The sequence below is a fragment of the Macaca mulatta genome, chromosome 4 (genome assembly GCF_049350105.2).
Source record: "Macaca mulatta isolate MMU2019108-1 chromosome 4, T2T-MMU8v2.0, whole genome shotgun sequence".
Lineage (NCBI taxonomy): Eukaryota > Metazoa > Chordata > Mammalia > Primates > Cercopithecidae > Macaca > Macaca mulatta.
Window position 1 is genome coordinate 115,175,919 of NC_133409.1, and position 26,324 is coordinate 115,202,242.

Consider the following 26,324-nt stretch of genomic DNA (forward strand, 5'->3'; position numbering starts at 1 on the left):
ATAAAGAACTTATGCAACTCAAAAGCAAGAAAACATATAACCTGATTTAAAAATGGGCAAAGTGCTTGAATAGACATTTCTCCAAAGAAGACATAAAAATGGCCACGAGGTCTATGAAAAGGTATTCAACATCACTAATCATCAAGGAAATGCAAATCAAAATCACTATGAGATTCATCTCACACCTGGTAGGATAGCTATTAACAAAAAGCCAAGAGATAACAAGTGTTGGCAAGGGTGTGAAGAAAAGGGAACTTTTGCACACTGTTGATTGGAATGTAAATTGGTACAACCATTATGGAAAACAATATGGATGTTCCTAAATAAATAAAAAATAGAATTATCATATGGCCCAGCAATCTCTCTTTTGGGGTATATATACAACAGAAATGAAATCACTACCTCTTAAAGATATCTACACTCCCATGTTCATTGCAGCATTATTCACAATAGCCAGGATATGAAAGCAAGCTAGGTGTCTGTCATCAGATGAATGGATAAAGAAACTGTGGTATATGTATATACAATAGAATATTATTAAGCATTAGAAAAGGAGGAGATCTTGCCATTTCCCACAACATGGATGGACCTGGTAAGTGAAACAAGCCAGACAAAACAAAAGCAAAATATTGCATGATTTCACTTATATGTGGAATCTTAAAAAAAAAAGGTCAAATGTATGGAGATTGAAACTAAAACAGTGGCTACTAGGCTCAGGTGGAGGGGAGAAAATTGGGAGATGCAGATTTAAAGTTCTTAATAGATAGTAGCAGATATGTAGGCTGAACAAGTCTAAAGGTCTAATATATAGCATGAGGACTACATTAAATAATGGTGCATTGTATTCAATATTTTTGCTAAATGAGCAGATTATAACTGCTCTTGCCACAGGAGGGAAACGTGGGTAACTATGTGAGATGATGGATATCTTAATTTGTTTCACTATAGTAACCATTTTACTGTACATATGTATCTCATAACATCATGCTGTATACCTTAAATATGCGCAATAAAATTTATTCTAAAATTTTTTTTGAGATGAGGTCTTGCTCTGTCACCCAGGCTGGGGTGCAGTGGTGTGAACATGGCTCACTGCAGCCTCGACTTCCTCAGCTCAAGCAATCCCCCTGCTTCAGCCTCCTGAGTAGATGGGACTACAGGCTTGTGTCACTATGCCTGGCTAATCTTTAAATTTTTTGTAGAGACAAAATGTTCCTATACTGCCCAAGTCGGTCTCAAATTTTGGGCTCAAGTGATCCTCCTGGCTCAGCCCCTAAAGTGGTAGGATTACAGGTATGAGCCACCATGCCCATACCCCAAAATTTTAAAAAAGAAGAAAAAATGTTTATGGTTGCTACTATGGCAACTTGCTTCTTATAGGAAAATCTCCATGGGAAGTGACATTACACTTAAGTTATTAATTGGGCATAGAATCAGCCTAAGAGGACTAAGTTGGATGATCCTCATGGCCCACCAAGCCAAGAAAGCCTCATCATTCATCTGTGTTGTAAGAAGGTATATGTCAAGGAGGCAGACTGCAAAAACATAGCCAGGATTTTGTCTATTGGGGATAATTCCAGAGATAGACTAGAAAAGTCATTGCTCCCTTTTTCTAGAATGCAGAGCAAACTGTGCCCCTAGGTCCCCCGTTCTCTCCTTATAATCATGAAACCAGAACTTCCCAGGTTTATTTAGCTGTACAGTCATGTGTCACTTAACGACAGGAATACATTCTGAGAAATGCATTTGTTAGGTGACTTCCTTGTGTGAACATCATAGAATGTACTTACACAAACCCAGATGGTATAGCCTACTATATGTCTAGGCTATAGGTATAGTCTATCGCTTCTAGGCTACAAACCTGTACAGTATGTTACTCTACTGAATACTGTAAGCAATTGTAACACAATGGTAAGTAATTGTGTATCTAAACATATGTAAACATAGAAAAAGTACAATACAAATAAGGTATAAAAGATAAAAAACGGGCCAGGCATGGTGGCTCACACATGTAATCTCAGCACTTTGGGAGGCCGAGGCAGGAGGATCACTTGAGGTCAGGAGTTTGAGACCAGCCTGGCCAATGTAGTGAAACCCAATCTCCACTAAAAATACAAAACTTAGCCAGGTGTTGTGGCAGGTGCCTGTAATCTCAGCTACTTGGGAGACTGAGGCAGGAGAATCACTTGAGCCAAAGAGGTGGAGGTTGCAGTGAGCCAAGATCGCACCACTGCACACTACTCCAACCTGGGTGACAGAATGAGACTCTGAAAAAGAGAAAAAAGATTTTAAAAAGTACACCTATATAGGGCACTTACCATGAATGGAGCGTGCAGGACTGGCAGTTGCTGTGGGGGATTGAGTGGGTGGATGGTGAATGAATGTGAAGATCTAGGACATTACTGTTCACTACTGTAGACTTTATAAACCCTGTATACTTAGGCTACACGAATTTATTTAAAATTTTTTATTTCTTCAATAATAAGTTAACCTTAGCTTACTGTAATTTTATTGCTTTATAAACTTTTAATTTTTAAACTTTTTGACTCTTGTAATAATCCTTAGCGTAAACACAAACACGTTGTATAGCTGTACGAAAACATTTTCTTTTTTATATCCTTATCCTATAAGCTTTTTTCTATTTTTTTTTTTTTTTTTTTTTTTTTGAGACGGAGTCTCGCTGTGTCTCCCAGGCTGGAGTGCAATGGCGTGATCTCGGCTCACTGCAAGCTCCGCCTCCCGGGTTCACGCCATTCTCCCGCCTCAGCCTCCCAAGTAGCTGAGACTACAGGCGCCCGCCACCACGCCCGGCTAGTTTTTTGTATTTTTAGTAGAGACGGGGTTTCACCATGTTAGCCAGGATAGTCTCAATCTCCTGACCTCGTGATCCACCCGCCTCGGCCTCCCAGAGTGCTGGGATTACAGGCTTGAGCCACCGCGCCCGGCCCGCTTTTTTCTATTTTAACATTTTTTGATTTTTTACTTTTTACACTTTTTTAAAATTAAAAATGAAGACACAGGGATACACACTAGCTGAGGCCTACACAGGGTTTAGGATCATCAATATCACTGTCTTTCACCTCCACATCCTGTCCCATAAGGTCTTCAGGGGCAATAGCGTGCATGGAGCTGTCATCTCCTGTGATAACAATGTCTCTTTCTGGGATACCCCCTGAAGGACCTGCCTGATGTTGTTTTATAGTTAACATTTTGTTTTAACCTCATCCCTGGTGGTACATAAACTTTAAAAAATATATATATATAAGTAAAGGAGTACACTCTAAAATAACAATAAAAAGCACAGTGTAGGAAATACATAAACTAGTAACACAGTTATAGTGCACATAATTGTATGTGTTATGCTTTTTTTTTTTTTTTTTTTTTTTTTTAAGAGATGGAGTCTGGCTCCGTCACCCAGGCTGGAGTGTGGTGGCGCGATTTCGGCTTACTGCCAACCTCCGCCGCCCGGGTTCAAGCGATTCTCTTGCCTCAGCCTCCTGAGTAGCTAGGACAACAGTGCGCACCACCACGTCTGGCGAATTTTTTTGTATTTTTTTCTTTTTTTAGTAGAGACTGGGTTTCACTATGTTGGCCAGGCTGTTCTCCAACTTCTAACTTAAGGCGATCCGCCCGCCTCAGCCTCCCAAAATGCTGGGATTACAGATATGAGCCACTGCGACCGGCTGTAATGTTATGCTTTTGTAAGACTGGCAGCACAAGATTTGTTTATACCAGCATCATCACAAACTTGTAAGTGATGTGTTACGTGCTACAATTTCACAATGGCTATTGTAACCATCCAGTGGGTTCACCTTGCCTGCTGCCTAGACAGAACTGATTTATCGAGACAAGGAATTTGCAATGAAGAAAGAGTAATTCATGCAGAGCTGCTGTGCAGGGGCCTGGAGTTTTATTATTACTCAAATCAGTCTCCTCAAACATTCAGGGATCAGAGTTTTTAAAGCTAATTTGATGGGTAGGGCCTTGGGAAGTAGGGAGTGCTGATTGGTCAGGTTGGAAATAGAATCATAGGGGGTTGAAGTTAGGTTTTTTAAATGTCTTCTGTTCCTGGGTGAGATGGCAGAACTGGTTGGCCCAGATTACTGGTCTGGGTGGTGTCAGCTGATCCATCGAGTTCAGGGTCTGCAACATATCTCAAGCTCTGATCTTAGGTTTCACAATCATGATGTTATCCCCAGGAGCAATTTGGGGAGGTTCAGACTCTTGGAGCCAGAGGCTGTGTGACCCCCTGGGGAGGTTCAGACTCTTGGAGCCAGAGGCTGCATGACCCCCAAACTGCAATTTGCAATCTTGTAGCTAACTTGGTAGTCCTGCAAAGGCAGACTGGACCCCAGGCAAGAAGGGGGTCTTTTCAGGACAGGGTTGTTATCAATTTTGTTTCAGAGTCAAACCATGAACTGAATTCCTTCCCAAAGTTCCTCACTCAGGAATGAACAAGGACAGCTTAAAGGTTTAGAAGCAAGATAGAGTTGGTTACGTCTGATCTCTTTCACTGTCATAATCTCCTCAGTTACAATCTTGCAAAGGTAGTTTCACTGTGACATCACTGAGTGATAGTTTTTCAGGTTCATTATAATCTCATGGGGCTACAGTCATATATACAGTTGGCCATTGACTGTAACATTCTTATGTGGCACATGACCATAATTAAAAATGTAGTCACCGTAATTGCAAAGTAGCTGGTTGATTTTCCTGCCTGCCCACCTCAGGAACTTGTAAGAATACTTAGCTGGATACCTGCATAAGGCTTGGTCATCGCTCTATGGTATAATCAGCTGCAGCCTTCAGGACCCAGTATTTCCAAAGAGATGCAGATCCAATTTGGGATTCTCCCACCCATGTATTGATGGAATTGCATGTCTACCACCTAATGACTAGGGTCACTATCATTTCTTGCCTGAAGTATAGCATCTGACAGGTCTCCCTTAGTCCACTGCTGCCCTCCTACAGTCCCAGGGAAGAGTTCATGCTGCACTTTGAGACTGAACGTAGGCTACAGGCAAAATCCCTTCCTCCGCAGACACTCAGTCTGTTTTCTTTTAAGGCCTTCACCCAAGTGGAGTAGGCCCACACACATTATGAGGGATGATCTGCTTTATTCTAAATCTACTGTTTACCTAATAATAACATCCATAAAATACCTTCACAGGAGACTCTAGATTGATGTTTGACCAAGTACTGGGTACGTTGGCCTAGCCAAGTCAGCTCATAAAATTAACCATTACAGTTGCTCACTTTTGGTTTGTCTAGCCCCTCTCTTCATCTGGGACCTATAGAGAGCTGTTTATGGAGCTGAATGTTGCTGGTAGCTTGTGTTCAACATTGTGGTTGCTTTTATTTTTTCTGCAGCAGATGCACATACAGAAGCTAGTAACTAACTTACTAGTTAGTTACTAACTTGTTTCTACTTTAGCTTATTACTCAGTCCTTTCTGATCAATAGCTTATTATTGTTCCCATCGCGATGAACTCTTAACAGTCTTATATACTTTTTGAATGGATAAAGACTTGTTTAACTGGCTCACACCTGTAATCCCAGCACTTTGGGAGGCCGAGACGGGCAGATCATGAGGTCAGGAGATCGAGATCATCCTGGCTAACACAGTCAAACCCCGTCTCTACTAAAATACAAAAAAAATTAGCCGGGCGTGGTGGTGGGCACCTGTAGTCCCAGCTACTTGGGAGGCTGAGGCAGGAGAATGGCATGAACCCGGGAGGCGGAGCTTGCAGTGAGCCGAGATCGCGCCACTGCATTCCAGCCTGGGTGACAGAGCGAGACTCCGTCTCAAACAAAACAAAACAAAACAAAACAAAACAAAAAAAAAAACTATGCATAAGAAAAACTTTGGTTTAAAACATACATTTGAGGCCGGGTGTGATGGCTCATGCCTGTAATCCCAGCACTTTGGGAGGCTGAGGTGGGAGAACGACTTGAGGCCAGGAGTTCAAGACTAGTCTTGGCAAAATGATGAAACCTTGTCTCTACCAAAAATACACAAATTAGCTGGGTATAGTGGTGCATGCCTGTAATCCCAGCTACTCAGGAGGCTGAGGTAGGAGAATCGCTTGAGCATTGGAGGTGGAGGTTGTGATGAGCCAAGATCGCGCCACTGCACTCCAGCCTGGGCAACCGAGGGAAACTCTGTCTCAAAACAAACAAACAAACAAAGAAATAAAATATACATTCAAAATTATTTCACCAAAAGTTATCTGAGGTTTAACAACAACAAGAAAAGTATTTTGAACTTGACTAGAAAGCAGGTATTTATTTTTTGCTCCACTATTTGCTATCCAGGTTTTCAACAGCATACTTAAAATTTTATTTTCTGAAGTACTGTTCTTCTTATTGTTATGCTTGAACATTGCTGTTATCTGAGCAGTTATTGGTTGGTTATTAACTCTTTTGATTATAGCCTAGTGGAGGCCAAGGTCATGGGTTCAATTCTCACATAGTCCAATTAGCCCCACTTGCTCTGGGGCCTGCAGCATCTCTCCTAGACTGTCTCTAGCTGCTGTGCAAATGAATGTATTGGACCCACAGGGCACTGTAAAAGAATGAATACATCTGTGCAAATCTGTAGTTATTTGTGGAAAATCAATTGGAAGTTCATACACCCTGTTTACAGAATTCAGTAATGTGCACAGAAGAACGGGGAAAACAGAGTGCTTTTAAATTGATGTCTTCACTCATTTATTTGTGTTTTTTCCTTTCAAAAACAGAAGAAAAATATTCCAAAGGAAATCTCCCTTCTAGTCTTTCTCCTAGACATTTTGAAGATTTTCCTAACATTCAATATACATTTTTAAAGAGGGACCTTTCATTTTAGTACCAAAATGATCTCTCAAATTTTCCTTCAGAATACCTTCAGTGAGGTAAGGAGGATGTCTGTAAGGCACATGGAAATAAATATGATTTTACCTTGTGCTTCTAGAACATTTTAGGTTAGGTCATGATTTTGTAAAGGTTTAACATATCTAGCACACAAGCAAGTGAATTTCTCATTCTTTTTCTTTCCTTTTTCTTTTTTAAAAGTAATGTTTCAAAAGTGTGATTAGTATTCTGATAAATGGTTGGGGTGGTTTTTGGTTCGATGTTAGAAATTTCAGTTATGTGTTGAATAACAGGATGGTTTGAACGGGGTGATTAAGAAATGACGAGATGGACAACTATTTGATACATCAATCTTAGGTTGTGCCTTAACAGCAATTCTTAGAACAGGTCGCCTGTCATTTGTTGTTTCCTATTTGTCCACAGCTAATTTTTTTGCAATAGAGGCACCTCAGACTTTAAGGGTTGGAAGTTCCTTATCAGCACTACTGCTTCAGCTAATCTCTTACCAGCTTTCCTGACAGGGACAGCTTTTCAAATTTTATCAAGGTTGGGTGAGAAAGAGCCCAGGACTGTTCATCTTTTGTTGAGAACTGAACTCTAAGGGAATCTATTATTCTCTAATTATGCCATTGGGCAGTATGTAGATAAATCTTATTCCTTCTCATTTCAATTAAACAGCTGATGGTAAAGACTTGTTAAAGTTTTGTGTCAGAATTTAGTAGCATGAATTTGTAAACTTTTAGCCATGACTTCCATATGTTCACAGGTTGGCAAACTGGCTAACATCACATCCCTATGTTTTGCAACTATTTTCACATTAGCACAGTTTCTTATGCAGCGTTTTCTTTTTTCATTCTTAAGTGTTTGTTCAATACTTTTCTAAATAATTAAAAAGTATATTTAATGATATACATATTTCATGTAAGAAAAGGTCAGACATTACAGATGAAGCCCAAGTCCCCCTTGACCACTCATGTAGCTTTTCCAGAGGTAATCACAGTTATTATCGGTCTTCCCCCGGCCTTTTCTTTATGTATTAGTATACACATATGTATAGGGTATACATACACAGGAATACAGTATGTGTGTGAATATACAGTTAAAAATGTATCATTTTGTCCTTGTTTCTATTTTAGATCTTTTAGTGCCCAGAATATCTATTGTTTGAGTTTTGCTACACTTAGTTATATTTATCCATGGGTTTTGTCACATTCCAGACTCCCTTTTTCTTATCAGGTTCCCACACATTTTGAGTGACAGACCTTCACAATTTCTTTTTGTTTTGGTTCTACAATATAGCACAATATGATAATGTAACTTTCATATACTTCATCTTATCACTATACATATTCTAATCTCAGCTAGAAAATTAGTGATAGTACAAGCAATATTGGCTAGAAAAAAATGCCTTTTTTTGTAGTTTCAATCATGACAGTTTTTTTAAGTGTCATGGAAAGTTTTTTTAAGTGTCAGGGATTTTTGGAAAGAGGAGATATAATTTTTAAACTCCTTCCCTTTCCATGAGTCAGAGGGTTTAATGACCTTGACGGTCTCGAGCTATCTGGAAGATTCATACTCTGAGACAGAATCTTGTTTCATTGAATGGAAGATGGTCAGTTGGTCAACAATATCCACCAATGGCCCAGTATAGCCAGGCTTCAGATTTGTTCCTAATAAAAGTTGACTTAAAGTCTGGTATTTGTAAATAGCATTATACGCTGAATGGAGTAGGGGATTGTTTCAGCCAGGACTTCTGGTTGCAAAACACCCACCCAAACCATTAGATTGTTGAATTTGAAGTCTGCATGCTCTCTTGTTTCTGTTTTGGTCTTCCACTATCTGCCTTTATACTGGTCTGGTCTTTCCCATCTCCTGACCTGCTACAGTTTCTTTTCCCCATAACTGCAGCATGTACTTGGCTTTGTCTTACCTTGGTATGGTTTCAAGTTCTCTCTCCATGACCTGTCAGTTCCATAACCTAACACTAGTGGGCTCTCTTTGTCTTTGCTTTATCAACCCTTTTATCTACTAATAAACTAGCCGGCAATCCTGGTCCAATCACGTATGTGTTGGGGGTAGGGAATGAAATTACATGGTGCAAACATGGATGTCTGGGCTGGTTCCTTGGGTGAGATTACAGGTAAAGGTAGTTGTATTTGTCTGTTCTCATGCTGCTAATAAAGACATACCCGAGACCACGTAATTTATAAAGGAAAGAGGTTTAATGGACTTACAGTTCCACATGACTGGGGAGGCCTGACAATCATGGTGGAAGACAAAGGAAGAGCTAAGGGATGTCTTACATGCTGGCAGGCAAGAGAGCTTCTGTAGGGGAACTCCCCTTTATAAAACCATCAGATCTCGTGAGACTTATTCACTATCACAAGAAAGGCATGGGAAAAACCCGCCCGCAAGATACAATTACCTCACACTGAGTCTCTCTCATGACACGTGGGGATTATTACAATTCAAAGTGAGTTGTGGGTGGGAACCGGACACAGAGCCAAACCTTATCAGTAGTTCTCAGAGAAGGGGCTATGGATGGGGTAAGTAATCCCAGACACGTTTACCACTAGGGACACACTCAGTTATTTAAGCGAAAAGCACTTTGGTGAATATGGCAAGATAGTTGATTTTTTTTTTTTTTCTTGGAACAAGAATAACTCTCTCTTTCCTCCTGTGCATAGCACATTGGTACAATAAACTATGTGTCATTCCCAGCACAGGCATGGTGTGACTAAAATTAATGGAATGCAGAAACTGATGTGATGATGATAAAATTCTCTGTGGGGATGAGGTGGAGAAGAAGAGAAAGAGAGGAAGCAGAGTTTTCCTTTTAATTTAATTTCAATAATGTTAGGAAATTTACAATTTCTATTTTGTAAAAATAGAAGTATGAATTATGTTTTACAGTGTAAGTACCTGGCTTCATGAATCTTTCTCTTTCTCACCTGTATATCTGATACTTGAACAAGCTCTCCTGGTTCTACCTGTAAAATATATCTTGAATTGTTTCTCACCATATTCACTGGCAATATTATTTTTTGCTTAAAATTTTCTAATGTTTACCCAAAGTAATTAGATTAATAACCAAACTCCTTATTGTGATGGACAAGAGCTTATATGAAGCCTATTGTCCAGACTTCATCTCCACCACTCTCACCCTTATCTACTATGTTCCATCAGCTATCTCTATCTCTTCCTCCAACAGGTAGGCTCATTGTCACCTCCATGTGTTTTCACTTGCTGTTCCCTCTACCTAGAACTCTCTTTTCCCAGGTCTTCACATAGCTCACTCCTCGTGTTTTTGGTATGAGTCCAAATATTACTTTCACATAGAGACCTTTGCTGACTTTCTGAGCCAAAGTAGCCCCTCCCCTCTCATAACTCTTTATTTAATCATCCTTTTGAATTTTCTTCATAGTGTTTTCATCACCAAAAATGATCTTATTTTATTTTTAGGTACCTGTATTTCTTATCTCAGTCTATTCACTCTCAAGGGGGTCCACGATTGCAAGAACATTGTCTTATTTATTGATGTATTTCCAATGCCTAGGATAATGTCTAGTTCATAACCAGTACTCTAAATATTTGCTGAATGAATGAATAAAAGACAAACGGATGAATGCTGTCATGCTTCACATTCTGTTACACTGTTTACAGTTGTATGTACATTTGTAGTAACATATTGGGTGAGGAACACATTTTGAAATGGGGGATATTACGTGCCCCTGGACCTCCTCAGTGTTACCATTATAAATACAAATCCTGTCTACTTATCTAGAGACACCTGTGTTAGGTCTTCATAGGGGAATTTTACACAATCCATATTGTCTTCAGATGACACAATAAAAGGAGAGGCCAGCAACATTGTTTTTGGAGTCAGATCTGGGTTTCAGTACAGGTTCCACAGCAGGCCATTAGCTTAACCAGACATAAAGTATCTGTACAGTGTTCAATAATGGGTGCTAATTGTTATGATCCTCATATTGTATAGTACTTTTCTTAAGTCATTACTAACTTTTCTTAAGTAAGTTCATGACTCGTTTTGTATGTCATGTGTGGTTGCTACCAGCAGATTGGTTAGTTTGAGAGATAGCACTGATGATAAATGTTAAAAAAAAAAAAAAAAAGGTTCCAGGTAAACTGGACCACTTAACCAGATGCATTTTCAATATATGTAGTCTTCTAAACAAGTTTTCTTATATTAACAACTTTTATCAAGAAGCAAATAGACATCAACAAGCATTTAGTAAATTGACTAGTGTCCTGTATTATGAAACCTCAGAATTTTGTAGTTTGTAAATAAAATATATGAAGTAAAATGAAGGTGGAGATATATACCTTGATTTTTGAAAACAAAAATTAATCAAACAGGTTTGTGTGTTTATTCACTTATCAACATTTTATTGCATATCTACTGATGCTAGGCATAGTTTTGTATTGAAATCACAAACTTATTCGAAATGTATAAATAAATAACCTTTGAATGTTTGAGCCTCAGTAAAGCATCTGGTATAATATTTCTTAATTTTACTTTCAAATGATGCAAATTATTTAAGATATAAAATGTTACTTGGACCAAGACAATTCAGTAATTGGGCAAGAATAGTCTTTTCAGCAAATGATGCTGGGAAACTTCCATATCCACATGCAAAAGATTGAAGTTGGAGCTCTACCTCACACTGTAAGCGAGGTACGTAATTAACTCAAAATGGATCATAAATGTCATGTAAGAGCAAATAATCTCTTATAAGAAAACATAGGAGTAAATCTTTGTGACTTTGGGTTAGACAATAGTTTCTTAGATATGACACCAACAGCAAAGGTGACCCCCAAAATGGTAAATTAAACTATGTACAATTTTTTAAAAAGTTTGTCCTACAGAGGATGCCATTACAAAAGTGAAAAGACAATCCACAGCACAGGAATAATATTTGGAAATCATGTGTCAGATAAGAGATTTATATTCAGAATGCATAAATAACTCATAGAACTCAATAATAAAAAGATGAACAACCCAGTTACAAATAGGCAAAGGATTTTAATAGATATTTCTTTAAAGAAAATATACAAATGACCTGTAAACACATGAAAAGATGCCTTATATCATTAGGCATTAGGGAAGTGCAAGTCAAAGCCACAATGAAATACCACTTCACACCCTCTAGGACGGCAATAAAAACAAACAAACAAGCAAACACAAAATCCCCAGAAATAGCAAATGTTGCCAAGAAGAAATATAGTTAAATCGAGACGTTTGTACATTGCTGGTGGGAATGTAAAAGGTGGAGCTGTTGTGAAAGTTAAACAGCATTACCAATAACCCAGTAATGCCACTCCTAGGTATGTACTCCGAAATTTGAAAACAAACTCAAACAGATACCTGTACACCAATGGTCATAGTAGTATGATTCATAATAGCCAAAAAGTGGAAACAATCCCAATGTTCAACTGATTAATGAATAAGGAAAATGTGGGATAGCTATACAATGGAATATTTTCAGCTCTAAGAAGGAATGAAGTTCTGCTACATACTAAAACATGGACAAATCTTGAAAACATTATGCTAAAGGAACAAAATCAGTCACAAAAGACCATATATTGTATGATTCTATTTCTATGAAATATCCAGAATAGGCAAGTCCATAGAGACACCAAGTAGATGAGAGGTTGCTGATGGGGTGGGACAGGGAGGGGGACGGATATGACAGCCAGTAGACACAGGGATTCTTTCAAGGGGGACAAAAATGGCCTGACATTATGGTGATGGTTGTACACCCCTGTGACTATACTAGCAAGCGCTGAATTGTGCACTTTGAATGGTCGAATTATATGGCATATAAATTTTATCTCAATAAAGCTGTTAAAAATGTTATTTGGAATGAAAATTAGCATGAGTATTTACAAATAAAAAGCTAAATTTAAGGCATTCAAATTGCTCAATAGGTCACCAGATGTTTTCAATTTAAATTCAACTAATTTTTTAATCTGTAAGTGTATGCTCCTAATAGTTGCATGCATATATTTATCTGTGTTCATTCCAAAAGTGGGGGAAGGGGGAATCATTGGTTTTAATCCTTCCCTATTCTGTGGCAATTTTTTCATTGCTAGAAATGGTTACATTTCAAGGAAAATATTTTGTTTTTTACCACCAATTTTCTTCCATGTTCCCATGTATGACAAATTATAAAATTCTAGTATTCTAAATTTCCATGCGGAAAACCTAAATATGGTATAGGGAAATATTATTTATTTTTCTTCTTCTGATCCTCTTTGACCCAAGGTAATATAAAATTTTCTTCTCTATGTCTAGCATACAAAGATTCTGTGTTTTGTGTTTTGCTTAAACCACTTTTAGGCCAAGGCTGAGTCTCCAAGTCTATGCCATCTAGTGGCAAGATTGAAGAAATGCTGGTTTCTTTCCTAGCTTTAAGTGTACAAACGTTGGCAGATGTCCAAGAAATGTTAAGAACCATCAACAAATTAGTGACTAATCTTTATGTTTACTCTTTAATTCAAAGCAGTGAACTATGTGTTTACAGAAAGTTTTTATGACTTTATCAGTCTTGTATTTTTTTCAAGTTGGCTGCCTGAAATCTAAAACCTAGGAATTCAAGACTTACTAATTTATTGCTAGTTTCTAACCACTTACAATTGAGGCAGGCGAGATTTTACAAAAATATTTCTGTTTGCAGTGTGTACAGAAGATAACTGAATAAATTATTATTTTTTTCCAGTAATATTAACTATGTTCAATCTTAAATTCTGATATGTATATATATCAAATATGGGTTATGTTCACTGTTTTAAATTAAGCTTTAATTAATTGAATATAGTTTTCCACATTTATATAATGATAGATCTGCATACCACGGGTTTATTTGTATAACTGATGAAATTATATCTGTCACGTTCAAAGCCAAAAATAGTCTGTCCCATTCCTTCCTTAGAATATGTAAAATATTGGTAATGTCTTTATCTACTGACCACATTGTAATGAACTCATTTTTACACTGTTTTATAATAAGCCTATTGCATTACTCAGAATATGTCATGCTTACTTCAGAGTGATCTACTTTGATCAAATTGGCAGCATAAAAGTTACTTTGGGTCACGTGGTTTTATTCAGTGACAGAAAAATACTATTTTAAAAAATAAAAGTGGAACGTACCCAAGCTAAGTTTAAAGGTGAAATAAAGTACAATTATTTAAAATAGATATAAGTTGATTTGATTTGTGGACTCAGCTCACTTCTGAGTAAATGTTAACATACTTTAAAAAAAAGTTATGTCAGACATGTAGGCAACATGTTCAGTAATATCTTGTATAGGGATTTAAATAAACGCAGCTTCTAGATACTTAGCTGCAGCATTTATATTCATATGAACCAAAATCTTATTACTGTGGATGAATTTAGACAGGATAAGCTTAAACATTAATCCTCAATAAATCATCCTGTTTGGAATGGACACTGGAAAACTATGAATCTTCCCATCAGTTTAGAAAATAGATTAGCATATGTACGTGTTGGTAAGTTATTAACGTGTTCATTCTTAACAGGGCTGCATAGGGGTGAAGATGGGGAGGACAGTGAAAACAGCACGGTTTTTATTTGCAATGCATCATCTTTTTGTCTAAATGCCATTGATTAAGGGCTGCCATGTTTAATTATTACTAATATTCTCCACAATCCTAAAATTACAAACTGCTAGGTGAGAACCTACAGAAGGGAACTTAAAGAAGTCATCAAATCTGTCCCTGATGTTTGTGGGTCCAGTAGTATTCTGGAGGTAAGAACCCTTTGCTTTGTTAGCAAACCTCAACTCGTGGCTACACGAACTAGCCTGGGGACTGCCATAGCAAACCCTTTGTCCATACCAAGACAATGTTTCTATTTTCACTTTTGTCTCATTTGTGTACATATTAGCCTGTTCTTTGGATGTGATTAATCGTCATCTCCCCAGTTTTGATAAATTTCCAGTGGAAGTTTCCTGGACATCCACATGGGAAGTAATATTCTAATTTTCTGAGAAAGACCTACACAATTTGCCCTTTTGAGGTCTAGATATCATAATCTAGTCCCTAGAATGCCAAGGCCAGACCAGCTGGCTAAACTGACTCCAACCCAGAAATCTGTATAAATAAGGACTGTGAAAAAAATAGTGAAAAATGTAGGACTGTAGAGAAAATGAAATGTTAGGTCTCGTAATGGAAATCTATGAATTCCATTGAGGCTGTTGTTTGAAAATCTGTAAAGGGAAGAATTTCCCTTAGGAATCAGTAGAGAAGGAAAGAAGCAGATGTCCTTGAATTGTCTGTTTGAATATGTTCTTTATTAATGAGATAAGGAAGAGGAACTTCAGGAAAGGACTCACAAGTGTTAAATGAGAAGTTGTGAAAAAGTCCAGGAGAGACAGTTGTCTTTGAAGCCAAACCCGAGTACAAAGCAGGAAGAGTTGTTAACAGTTCAGAGAAATATGCAGAGGCCAAAAAGGAAAGAACAGAAGTCACTGGTTTTGAGCACAAGATTCCTGGTAACCTTGGATTCCTGTCCAAGATGAGGCCAACATGGTCGTTACTGCTTGGCGACAGAAGGGGGCAGCAGAGAGCTGGCAGGGTGGCCTGGTTGAATCAAAAAGACAATTCAGCAGATCAGAATGCTAGGTTGCAGCTAGGAGAGCTAGAAAGCCTCCCAGTGAGTGTTACAGATGTGCCAGATGGGCTGATTAAGTGGTTAAGGCCTGCAGAGGAAGTTACCAGCACAGTTTTCTAGCCCTAGAAAGCCTTTCTTTAAAAGACCATTCAAATACCCACTTTAGCATGGCTGGGGGATGAATGGCTCAGGTCCTAAGAAAGCAAGCAAACTAGTACTTTTTCCAGAACTTTTATCCATATTCATCTATATTAAGGGTGCAACACCATCAGTGATGTTAATAGTGGCAAGTGAGCTGCTGCCTTTCTATTGGTTGCTTGTAAATGTCATCAGGCTTCCATATAGGCTCCTCTCATCATTCAGTATTATCTCTTTTTAAAAAAATTATTTATTTGAGATGGAGTCTAGCTCTGTTGCCCAGGCTGGAGTGCAGTGGTGCGATCTCAGCTCACTGCAACCTCTGCCTCCCGGGTTCAAGTGATTCTCCTGCCTAGGCTCCCAAGTAGCTGGGATTATAGGCACCTGCCATCATGCCCAGCTAATTTTTGTAATTTTAGTAGAGATGGGGTTTCAACATGTTGTCCAGGCTGGTCTCACACTCCTGACCTCAAGTGATCTGTCTGCCTCGGCCTTCCAAAATGCTGAGAATACAGGCGTGAGCCACCATGCCCAGCCCATTCAGTATTATATCTGAATGTCACACTTGACATTGATTTTGGCATGACTACTGCTGAACTTCCATCTGCCTCATTTCAACATAATTTTAGAAGCAAGGCTAAATGATTTATGTACTCCAAAAGAAATCTTTTCATTGGTTCTGGCCAATGCTTTTGTCATACTTGTTCCTGGAAGTGTGATGAACAACAGCATCATTTAGACCAAGATCAAGTCCATGCTAGTGAGCTAAGGTAGAGAAGAGGAGGGCTGTAGTGCTAGGAAAGGAGGTTTTAGCCTCTTTATATTCTGGGAAGTGCAGCACTTCTTGGCTAGATAGATTAACTGTTTCACTTTGTCTGCCAGGAATGGGCAGCCGTGACTTAACCATTGACTGAAGCCAGAGGAAGTTGAAGGCCCTGTAGGTGGTGGTTGGTTGGTTGTTGATGGATCTACTGGATGCTTATTGAGGTCTACTAGCAGTGGTGCACTTGAACCAGCTTGTACTAACTTCTGAGAATCAATTGTTAGCATCTCCATTATACCACAGTGGTAGCCTGAAATCAGCCACAGAAGCATATTTACACCATAGAAATTGGAAAACCCTACAAATGAGCTCCCCACTCCCTTCCTTCCCTGCATGCTGGCTGTTAAACATTTGCCAGCACACCACTGGCTATGCAACAAATACAATGCTAGGCCCCTATTCTGTCATTGGCAGAGATAATAGTATTACCTCATTCTTTTTATGTCTTCTCTCATTTTTTTCTCATTAGAACATCCAAAGATGTTCAGTATTATAAACTATTAAAGTGAAAAATTACCATTTTGCCACCTACCCTCTGACTTTATAGTCATTGGATGTTGTGTGTGTATGTGTGTTCCTGAATGCCCTACTTCTAATATGAGGCCAAATGGTTTGAATCTGGTCTCAGAACTGGCTGTGTGGCATACAGGCAACTTCAAACAAAGTAGACTAGTGGACAAGAAACCCAGCGTTGACTTTGCACTTAGTTAATTTGGGTGAGACAAATATCCTCCCCAAGACTTAGTTGCTTAGAGGGACTTTCTCTAGCAAACTCCAGTTATTTCTGCTCTAAAATTCTGAGTTACATATCTAATTTTCTTTTGGACTGTCAAGTATCTGTATACTTAGGGAGAGTATCAGTCATCATCTCTAAATAATTTGCTCCAAGCCTCCATTTATACTAAATCACTTTTGTTCTCCTAAACATGCTATGTCAAGACTGGGCCTTTGCATTGAATGTTCCCTTTTATGGACTGTCCTGCCCTCCCTTCTGTCCATCTGACAAAATCCTATTCCTCTTTGAAGGGTCAGCTTATATGTGACCAGCATTATAAAGCCTTCCAGGACTCTCTCAGCAAACTTTAGTGTCCCGTGTCCTTCTGCTGTTTCCTGGAGTCCTGGCAGCTCTCTCCCACTGAACTGACACCACTGGAGACTGTGTAGAAAAGAATCTGGGTCTACGTATGGTTACTCCAGAGAGTTCCTACAGGCCCCATCTCTTCTTTATCCTCTTGAATCCATTTGCTTTTTCTAGTTTGGCTGAGCTTTGGATTCTGTTTCTGCTTGATTTTTCACTTCTCTGCTCTTCACTCGCCTTTGGACTTGATGTGTTAGAGGATCTCTGTGGGTGTTACTTTTGTTACATTTTGTTCCTGAGCTCTCAGGACCCTTTCTCTCATCCCAGTCTGATACCTTTCTCCAATTCCTGAAATATCAAGCCTAGCCATAGACCTAGTTTCCCACCAACTTGAGAGGGGAGTTCTGATAATAGTTTGGAAATACCTTAGGGAGGAGGCTATTCTTTCATCTATGTATCCTGAGTGCCTATAATCATGTCTGGAACATAGAAGTCTTCAATGAATGTTTACTGAATGAATAAATAAATGTATAGGATGAGGAGAACTTACCCACCTAAGGACCTGACTTAGGGGACAAGAGTGAAATACAAGCTTGATCTCACCTCTTGAATGCTGGTCATTGAGCTTAAATCTTGCCCTAAAGATGGATGATTGTCAGCCTTTTGTAGGACCTCAAGAAGGATCTGAAGAAACTAGATATTTTTGCCAGCAAAATAATTCACAGCACACAAATGATTGTACAGAATTTCAGTGCTTTCAGAAATCCTTTGGAAGCCTTTTCATGAATGCCAGGTAAATATCCCCTGTTATACACATTGAGGAGGCATTAAAAGTTTTTAAATCTGGGAATGACATGATGAAGATAATGCTTTAAGGAGGTGTTTAGGATAGACTGGAGGCTGGGAACTCTGAAAAGGTAAGAATTCTGGGTAAAAGGTGATGTGGGGCTTGAATGGGGTGTGAGACAGTGTGAGTGAAAGAAGTGGACAAATATGAGATATTGGAAAGGAAGGAGAGAGGGGCTTGATTATTAACTGTATGAAAACCAATAGATAATTATTCTGTGCTCTTGAAATAAGATCCCTGAAGATGCTAAAGTCTGATCTGTTGATAAGATAACTGACACAAAACCCATCACCTGTTTTTAAAGAGTGATATTGTCACATATAAAATAAATTAATATTTCCAAATCTGTTGAGGGATTTATTGGGAACAATAAGTTTGCATGGCTGCATGTCCACTAACCTGGTCACTGTGGGCCTGGAAATTTAGTGGGAGGGAGCGGACATAGAAGGAAAGTGTATCTTGAAACTTAACAAAAATTTTAAACTCGTAACGTTCCCTTCCTCCCTCTATCCCTCCTTTCCTTATTTTCTTCATGTCTCTTTAATATAAAGGAGAACATACTTTTCTGTAAATTATGTTTTTACAACCTTTTTTTTCAAATGCTGTATATCTTTTTCTTCTATTTGGTGCTCAATTCAAACCAAATCTCTTTCTGTAAAACCTATGCATAATGCTGTTGGACTTCTATTGAGTTCAGGTTGGTAAGCTCTCTCATACCTCAGTAATTCCCAATCTGAATTTATGATATTGCTAGTGTGCATGGAGCATGAATAACTCCATCTAGTACTGCATTAAAAGCATGTAAGATTTAGAAGATATCAGGCTTAGCATAAATTAAGAATAGGTATTACATGTGGCCTGTAGGGATAAAGCCGAATAAATTTAAGTGTGTGAGAGAAGATTAATATAAGCTCAGTCGTTTGGAAATTCCTTTGATTACACTTCTATCAGAAGGTGGCTAAAAATGGTCCATTTTGCTACTTATTACATTTTCTGCAACTTTCAATCATTTCCCCCTTCTGTTTTTTGGTTTCTTCTCCCATTTCACTTTCCTTTGCTCTTATCTCTGAGCAAAGATACCTTCTAAGATGTATCTCTTCATTCGAGTCCTTAATCTCAGTCTTTCATTTCTCTTCATGAGAATAGATCCATTTATTATCTCCCCTCTTTCTTGCATTGCCTTTTTCTTTCTTTACTGGCTTCTTCTCAATTATTTATAAGCAAGCTCACACAACTTGTTATTCTCTCATACAATCATTCTCTCTTCTTCCTTTCTCTGTTCAGATATCTCCAGTGTAGCCCATTCTTTGCCTCCTGTGCCTCACTTCCGGATCTATTTTTGTATTAATCACAATAGGATAGATTATGCCATCATAACAAAAAACTGCTGAGCTCTCAATGGCTTAATGAAACAGAGACATATCTCCCTTTACATTGCAGTCTATTGCAGGCTGGCCTGGCAGCTCTCCTACACCACTTCCTTCCAGCGGCAACCCGGGGCCAGGCTGCATCCAGTTTAACACTGCCATGTTGGAGTTGAGCTCTTTGTTTTTAACCAGCTAGCCTTAGGAGAGTGTCAACATGCAGAAATCACACTTGATTTTAACTGCTAGACCAGAAGGGACACCTCATCTCCCCTGCATTCCATTGGCGAGAACATGGAAATTTGATGAACACTACTGGTTTTGGTCTTGGTCACTATTTGCATTTGTTCAATATCATATTTCTGCTCCTATGGACAAAACGATAGAGGCAGGAAGCGGAGGCAGAAAGGGTGGGTCCCTGGCAAAAGCCCCACCCTCCAGCTGAAAAGCCTGAAACCACAACCCCAAGTGAGAACTTACATCTGTGTTTTCCCGCTTGAATGTTGCCTTTTCCAAAACCACTCATTGCCTGCCCTGCCCTCCATCCTGGGCTTATAAAAAACCTCAAACCCAGCTGACAGAGAGAGGAGAAGCAGCTGGACATCAGAGACTACAGCTGGAAGTCAGGGAGAAGCGGTTTGATTCCAGAGGGACAGCTTGACTGTGTGACTTTAGAGAAGAATCTGGCCGGAGACTTCTGGACTTCAGGGGACGATTACCTTCCAGCTCTGTCCCCTTTTCAGCTCCCCTTCCCACTGAGAGCCATGTCCATCGGCAATACAATTTCCCACACTTACCATCCTTCAATTTGTTCATGTGACCTCATTCCTCCTGGATACCACACAAGAACTCAGGAACCACGAGTGCAGATACAAATGGCTGTCACACTGACCCTTTGCCCTCTCTGGCAGAAGGCAGCTGCCTCACACGAAAAGGTAGAGAGTCCACTGAGCTTTTAACACTCAAGCTGTCCATGGACAGCAGCGCTAAAAGAGCACTGTAACATTCCCTCTGGGACTTCAGGGGTCACAGGTGCCCTCCCAGATGCTGCTGTTGGGGCCTGCACAGAGTTTGCTCCTGCTGACACCCAAAAGTGCTTGCCCCGACTCCTGCACCTGCTCACCTGCATGCTCTCTCCCACGAGGGGTGGAGTGCAGTGGGTCCAAGTAAGTGGAATTTGCCCCTGCCAGCACTGAAGTGGCTGGCTAGTTCCAGCGCCCAGGCACACCAGTTCCCACCTCATTCACTTGCATGCTCCCTCCTGCAAGGAGTTGAGAACTGCAGGCTGAGGAAACAAGGCACGCCCTTCATGCGTCCCATGAAGGGGCTAGGGAAATATCCTGCTTCACTACCTCTTTGAAAGAGTGAAATAACATGCAATGGCCTGGGTACCTCCACATCCTTCAGGATGCAGCTGACTAGAGGTTTGGAAAGCAAGGATATAAATATAAATTGAATACTGTATAAGATCTAAAATATTAAACTGGCCTAGACTTAACTGGATTTTTTAAATATTTGAAGTCACCAGAAAGCTATGGGATCCACCCAAGATGTTGTAAGGGGTCAGGAAAGGGAGATTTGACAAAGTAAGTCCGAAAGCAGTGAATGGGAAGAATATAAAACCATTTTAAGTTTGTACCTTATTGGGTTCAAGGCAATCCAATATGCAACCTACATTTAGTTTACAGAATAATGAAAAATATCATTAGATATAAATAAAAGCATAAATTTTTCATTGTTAGATTTAAGCTGTATGAAGAAACAAAAATTAATAAAGTTATTCTTTTGTCTGTGAATAAACTTAAACAATGCCTTTATTCAGTTTGGATAACACAAAAGGAACTTAATCACATTTAAAATTACATTCGAAGATAGAGCTTCTAAAAATAATTGAAGTTTGGTGAATGTCTTTCTGCAAAGAGTGCTGTGAAACTCTCATAATTAGATTAATATGGTTAATTCCCCTGGAGTATTACAGTGAGTGAATCAGCCCTAATAATAAAGTACATTACATCTAAACAAACTAAATGCCTTTTAATGTACTCCCAATGACATCCTGAGTGAAGTTTTCAAATTTTTATAAATTCTCATCCACGCTTTTAACTTCTAGGGGCTTGAGCGTGAATTATGATTCAAAGACAGAGTTTGCTTAAATAATGTATGGCTGTGGATAATTAAAAAGAACTCTTCCTTTACAGAAAGACACTTTAGGTATGAAGGCGGTGTCTCAGATAATGTTCAGAGGGCGGAAACGTGCCTGATATTTCATATCAACTCTCTTCTTTCTTAAGTCATCTCACTACTCTTGGGAAACGACCTGGTTTTTAAAGATTGCTGGAGAAAAGGATTTCAACATCCCAGTTTAATCATCCTTCCTGCTACAACTAAAATTGTGCATTATTAATTATAGTGAACATTCCTCATTATGTATTTCTTAAATTATTTCTTATAATCTTTCTTATTTTTTTTTGAGATAGGGTCTCACTATGTCACCCAGGCTGGACTGCAGTGGTGTGATCTTGGCTCACTGCCACCTCTGCCTCCCAGGTTCAAGTGATTCTCATGCCTCAGCCTCCCAGGTAGCCAGGATTACAGGTGTGTACCACCATGCTTGGCTAATTTTTTTTGTATTTGTAGTAGATACAGGATTTTACCATGTTGACCAGGCTGGTCTCAAACTTCTGGCCTCAAGTGATCCACGTGCCTCAGCCTCCCAAAGTGCTGGGATTACAGGCATGAGCCACTGCATCCAGCCATTTGTATAAATTCTTTATACATAAATCATTTAAAATCCCTTTTCCCCTCTGGAAGACACTGACTTTATTTGTTATGAAATAGCTAATTTTGGGTATCTAAAATAATGTCTGGCTTGGAAAAATATTTATATGATTTTAAAGGTAAGAGAACCCTACAAGGATATGTATGACACCAACTAATCTTACGGAGCTTAAAGAACTCAGAAAGTTCACTTGGTTAGTGGGAAAGCTAGGAATCAACTGATTTTCAAGCCAGTGCTTTGTGCCTTATATTGTAATTTCTCCATTGTGTGTGCACCTTTTTATGTACAGAGTTGATGGAAAGGCTAATGTAGAGTCTAAAGAAGTGAGATTAATAGCAATAAAAAGTACTATAGACGAGTGGCTTAGAGGATATAGACAAAGTAAAATCCAAATTATTGTTTATAATTATCCACTAATTTGTTTATTTGATTGATCTTAACCACTAACTTATAAGCTCCAAGAAAGCATTAATTACATTTTAAGTTATATCTTGATAACAGGCATACATACAGCTGTCCTTTTAAAAATTTAATTTAGCAACTTATAACTCAGCTTTAAATATTTTATTTTCTCTAAGGAGTGTCAATGTATTGGCAATTTCATAGATTATTTCCAAGGTCTAAATTTTGTGAACTTTGTGAATTTTATGAACTCTTCTTTTCATAAAGTCATCTTTTAAAGTAATTACTGAACTTTATATATATATCTAAATGTCATCAAAAGAGCAGCATTTTTATACTCTCTTGAATTTCTGATACTGTGCTAAAGGATCTTTTAACTGTAATACTTGTTAATTGCATCACTTTAAAGTAGACAAGTGAATCATTGAGACGTCTTACAAACTGAGAGTGAGTTTGATGAAACTGTCTATTGATGTCTTTCGTTGATGGCTCATTCAACCTGCAATTGGTCCCACTCCGAAGTTTAAGAGATAATTTAAGGAAGGTATCACTCCAAATGAATTGTGGGACTTTTGTGTTTTTTTTCACTTGGTTTTCTTTATTTTAAATTATAAAAGAATGTATTACTATAGTCTTGTTGTAAAAAGTTAAATAGAACAGCAGCTACAGAGCAAACACTAATTTTTTCCTTAATAATTTTATCAGTAATTATACTTGGCCATAACAAAATACCATAGACTGGATGGCTTAAATAATAGAAACACATTTTTTTTCACAATTCTAGAGGCTAAAAGCCTGAGATTAGGGTGCCAGCATAGTTGGTTTCTGGGGAGGGCTCTCTTTCTCCCTTGTAGATGGCCAGCTGCCTTCTCACTGTGTTCTCACATGGTGGACAGAGACAGCAAGATCTCTCTTCTTATAAGGACACTAATTCCATCATGAGGGCCCCACACTCATGACCTCATCTAAACCTAATCACCTCCCAAAGGCCATATCTGCAAATAACATCACATTAATGGCTTCAGCATATGAGTTTTTGGGGGACCCAATTCTGCCCATAGCAATAACATTGACAAATATTTATGTAGTATGTGCTAATTTATAGAATGCATATTATGCCAAGATCTGTCTTAAACAATTTTGCATGCACACATACATTTTATAGATGAGGAAACTGAGGTATGTAGAGAAAGCACACAGCTGGGAAATGGCAGAGCCAAAACTTAAATTTAGAAGGTTTGGTAACAAAGTATATGCCCTTGAACACTACTCCATAAAACCTCCCTATAGCCCTCCTCAGAGGTTAACACTGCCAAGTGGTGTGCATTCTTCTAGGCCCGTTTATAGACCTTTAGTTTTGCTCTGTTTTTGGTCACTAAATTCATCGGGAGACTAATGTTGTAGCAAGTGGCATATAAAAGAGGGTTTGCTGAGTCTTCTGGACTGCTTCTCCACCTAATTGCCTCATTAATGCTGCCAAGACTTCAGATTTCAACCAAACAGTACTTCATCATGGAAGCCACCTTGAATCTCCAACTCCTTTATTCTAAAAAGGAAGAAAATGAGATCCATAGAGGTTAATTAATTTCCTCCAAAGAGGCATCCTTGCTCTTTCATGTCAGAGTTAGGACTAGAATTCAGGCCTCTTGATTTAGCCGAGAGCTATTTTTCAGCATGGCATTTTGATCTTCCGGGACACAAACTCACCACTTATGACTCAAGGGAGAAACTCCTAAGAGTACTGCTGTCTTATAATTTGGCCAATCTTGGAGAAGTACGTTTTAGATCTTAAATCTGTGCACTGATTATTCTAAAAAAGAGCAGCAAATAATAGAGGAAATGCCAGCTTTCAGCATAAGCACAAAATAAATCTTTGAAATTCCTTCTGTGAAAGACAAAGCTTTTTAAAATGACCTTTTGATTATAATTTACATGAAAGTATGGGATTATTATTACTATACTATTAGAAAGACAGTGAGGATCAAATCCTTTAAATGATTTCAATCTCTGGATGTGAATATGTATTAGATGCTTATTGCTGCCATAACAAATCGTCACAAACTCAGCAATTTAAAATAACTGAACGTATTTCACTACTGTACAGGTCAGAAGTCTGGTAGGCTCAGCTGGCTTTTCTGCTCTGGGTACCACTATTGCACCATTTGCACCATTACACTCCAACCTGGATGACAAGAGCGAAATTCCAATGGTGCAATCTCAGCTCACTGCAACTTCTGCTTCCCGAGTTCAAGAGATTCTCCTACCTCAACCTCTCAATAGCTGGGATTACAGGCACCTACCACCATGCCCAGCTAATTTTTTTTGTTGTTGTTGTATTTTTACTAGAGATGGGGTTTCACCATGTTAGCCAGGCTGGTCTCAAACTCCTGATCCCAGGTGATCTGCCTGCCTTGGCCTCCCAAAGTGCTGGTATTGCAAGCATGAGCCACTATGCCTGGCCTTATATCCCTATTTTGATGTCCGTAACTGTAATCACATTGGCAAAGTCCCTTCCCTTTTACAATCTAAAGTAACTGTTTTTCTGGGAATTAGGACATGGAAGTCTTTGGAGAGGGTGGTGGTGATGGTAATTATTCTGCTTACCACAGTCCACCTTATGCCCTTAAAGATTCATGTCTATTTCATATACAAAATACATTTATTTCATCCCAAGATTGGCAAAGGTCTCGTCCCATTACAGCATCAATTTAAGTTCAAAATCTCGTCTAAATTCTATGAACTCTAAAGTCCCAAATCTAATCACCCAAATAATCTAAATTATATGTAGGTGAGACTCTGGGTATTATGTTCCCTGAAGCACAGTTCCTCTCAATCTTTGGACCTGTGAAACTAAAAAAAAAAAAAAAAAAAAAAAAATCTGCTCCAAACATACAACAGTGGGATAAGCATAGGATAACACTTATAGATCTTCATGTTCAAGAAGGAAGAAAGATGGGAGAATAAAAGCAATCACTGGTTCTAAGCAATTTAAAAACCCAGCCAGGCAAACTCCATTGGATTTCAAGGCCTGGGGAAAAAAATTCTCTGTGGTTCTTGGTTCTTCCCTCTGAGTCACACTTTTTTATTTAGGAAAGGCAACACATGTTTGCAACAGAGTAGTTTTGTCAGCCTGTGTCTTAGTCCATTCAGATGCTATAACAAAAAGACCACATTCTGGGTGACTTATAAACAGTAGAAATTTATTTCTGACAGTTCTGGAGGCTGGGAAGTCCAAGATCAAGACACAGATAGGTTTAGTGTCTGCTGAGGGGCTATTGCTTATAGACGGCATCTTTTTGCTGTATCCTCACATGGTGGAAGGGCAAGGCAGGCTCTGTGGTGTCTTATAAGGGCACTAATCCCATTCACTAAGGCTCTGCCTTCA

The 26,324-nt window shown here is 38.8% G+C and overlaps 1 protein-coding gene across 9 annotated transcripts in view; it reads left to right on the forward strand.

Annotated features, from left to right (window-relative positions):
• The window catches only part of COL9A1 (collagen type IX alpha 1 chain), a 177,486-nt gene that overhangs the window by 15,451 nt on the left and 135,711 nt on the right, over positions 1–26,324 (forward strand). For 6 of the 9 annotated variants that reach the window (XM_077999781.1, XM_028847450.2, XM_077999785.1 and 3 more), the window contains exon 2: positions 22,236–22,353. The exons of the other annotated variants lie outside the window; for them this stretch is intronic. In XM_077999781.1, coding sequence (XP_077855907.1) covers positions 22,245–22,353 — 109 coding nt within the window. In that variant the 5' untranslated portion in view covers positions 22,236–22,244. The remainder of the gene's footprint in view (positions 1–22,235; positions 22,354–26,324) is intronic. 9 annotated transcript variants of the gene reach the window in all.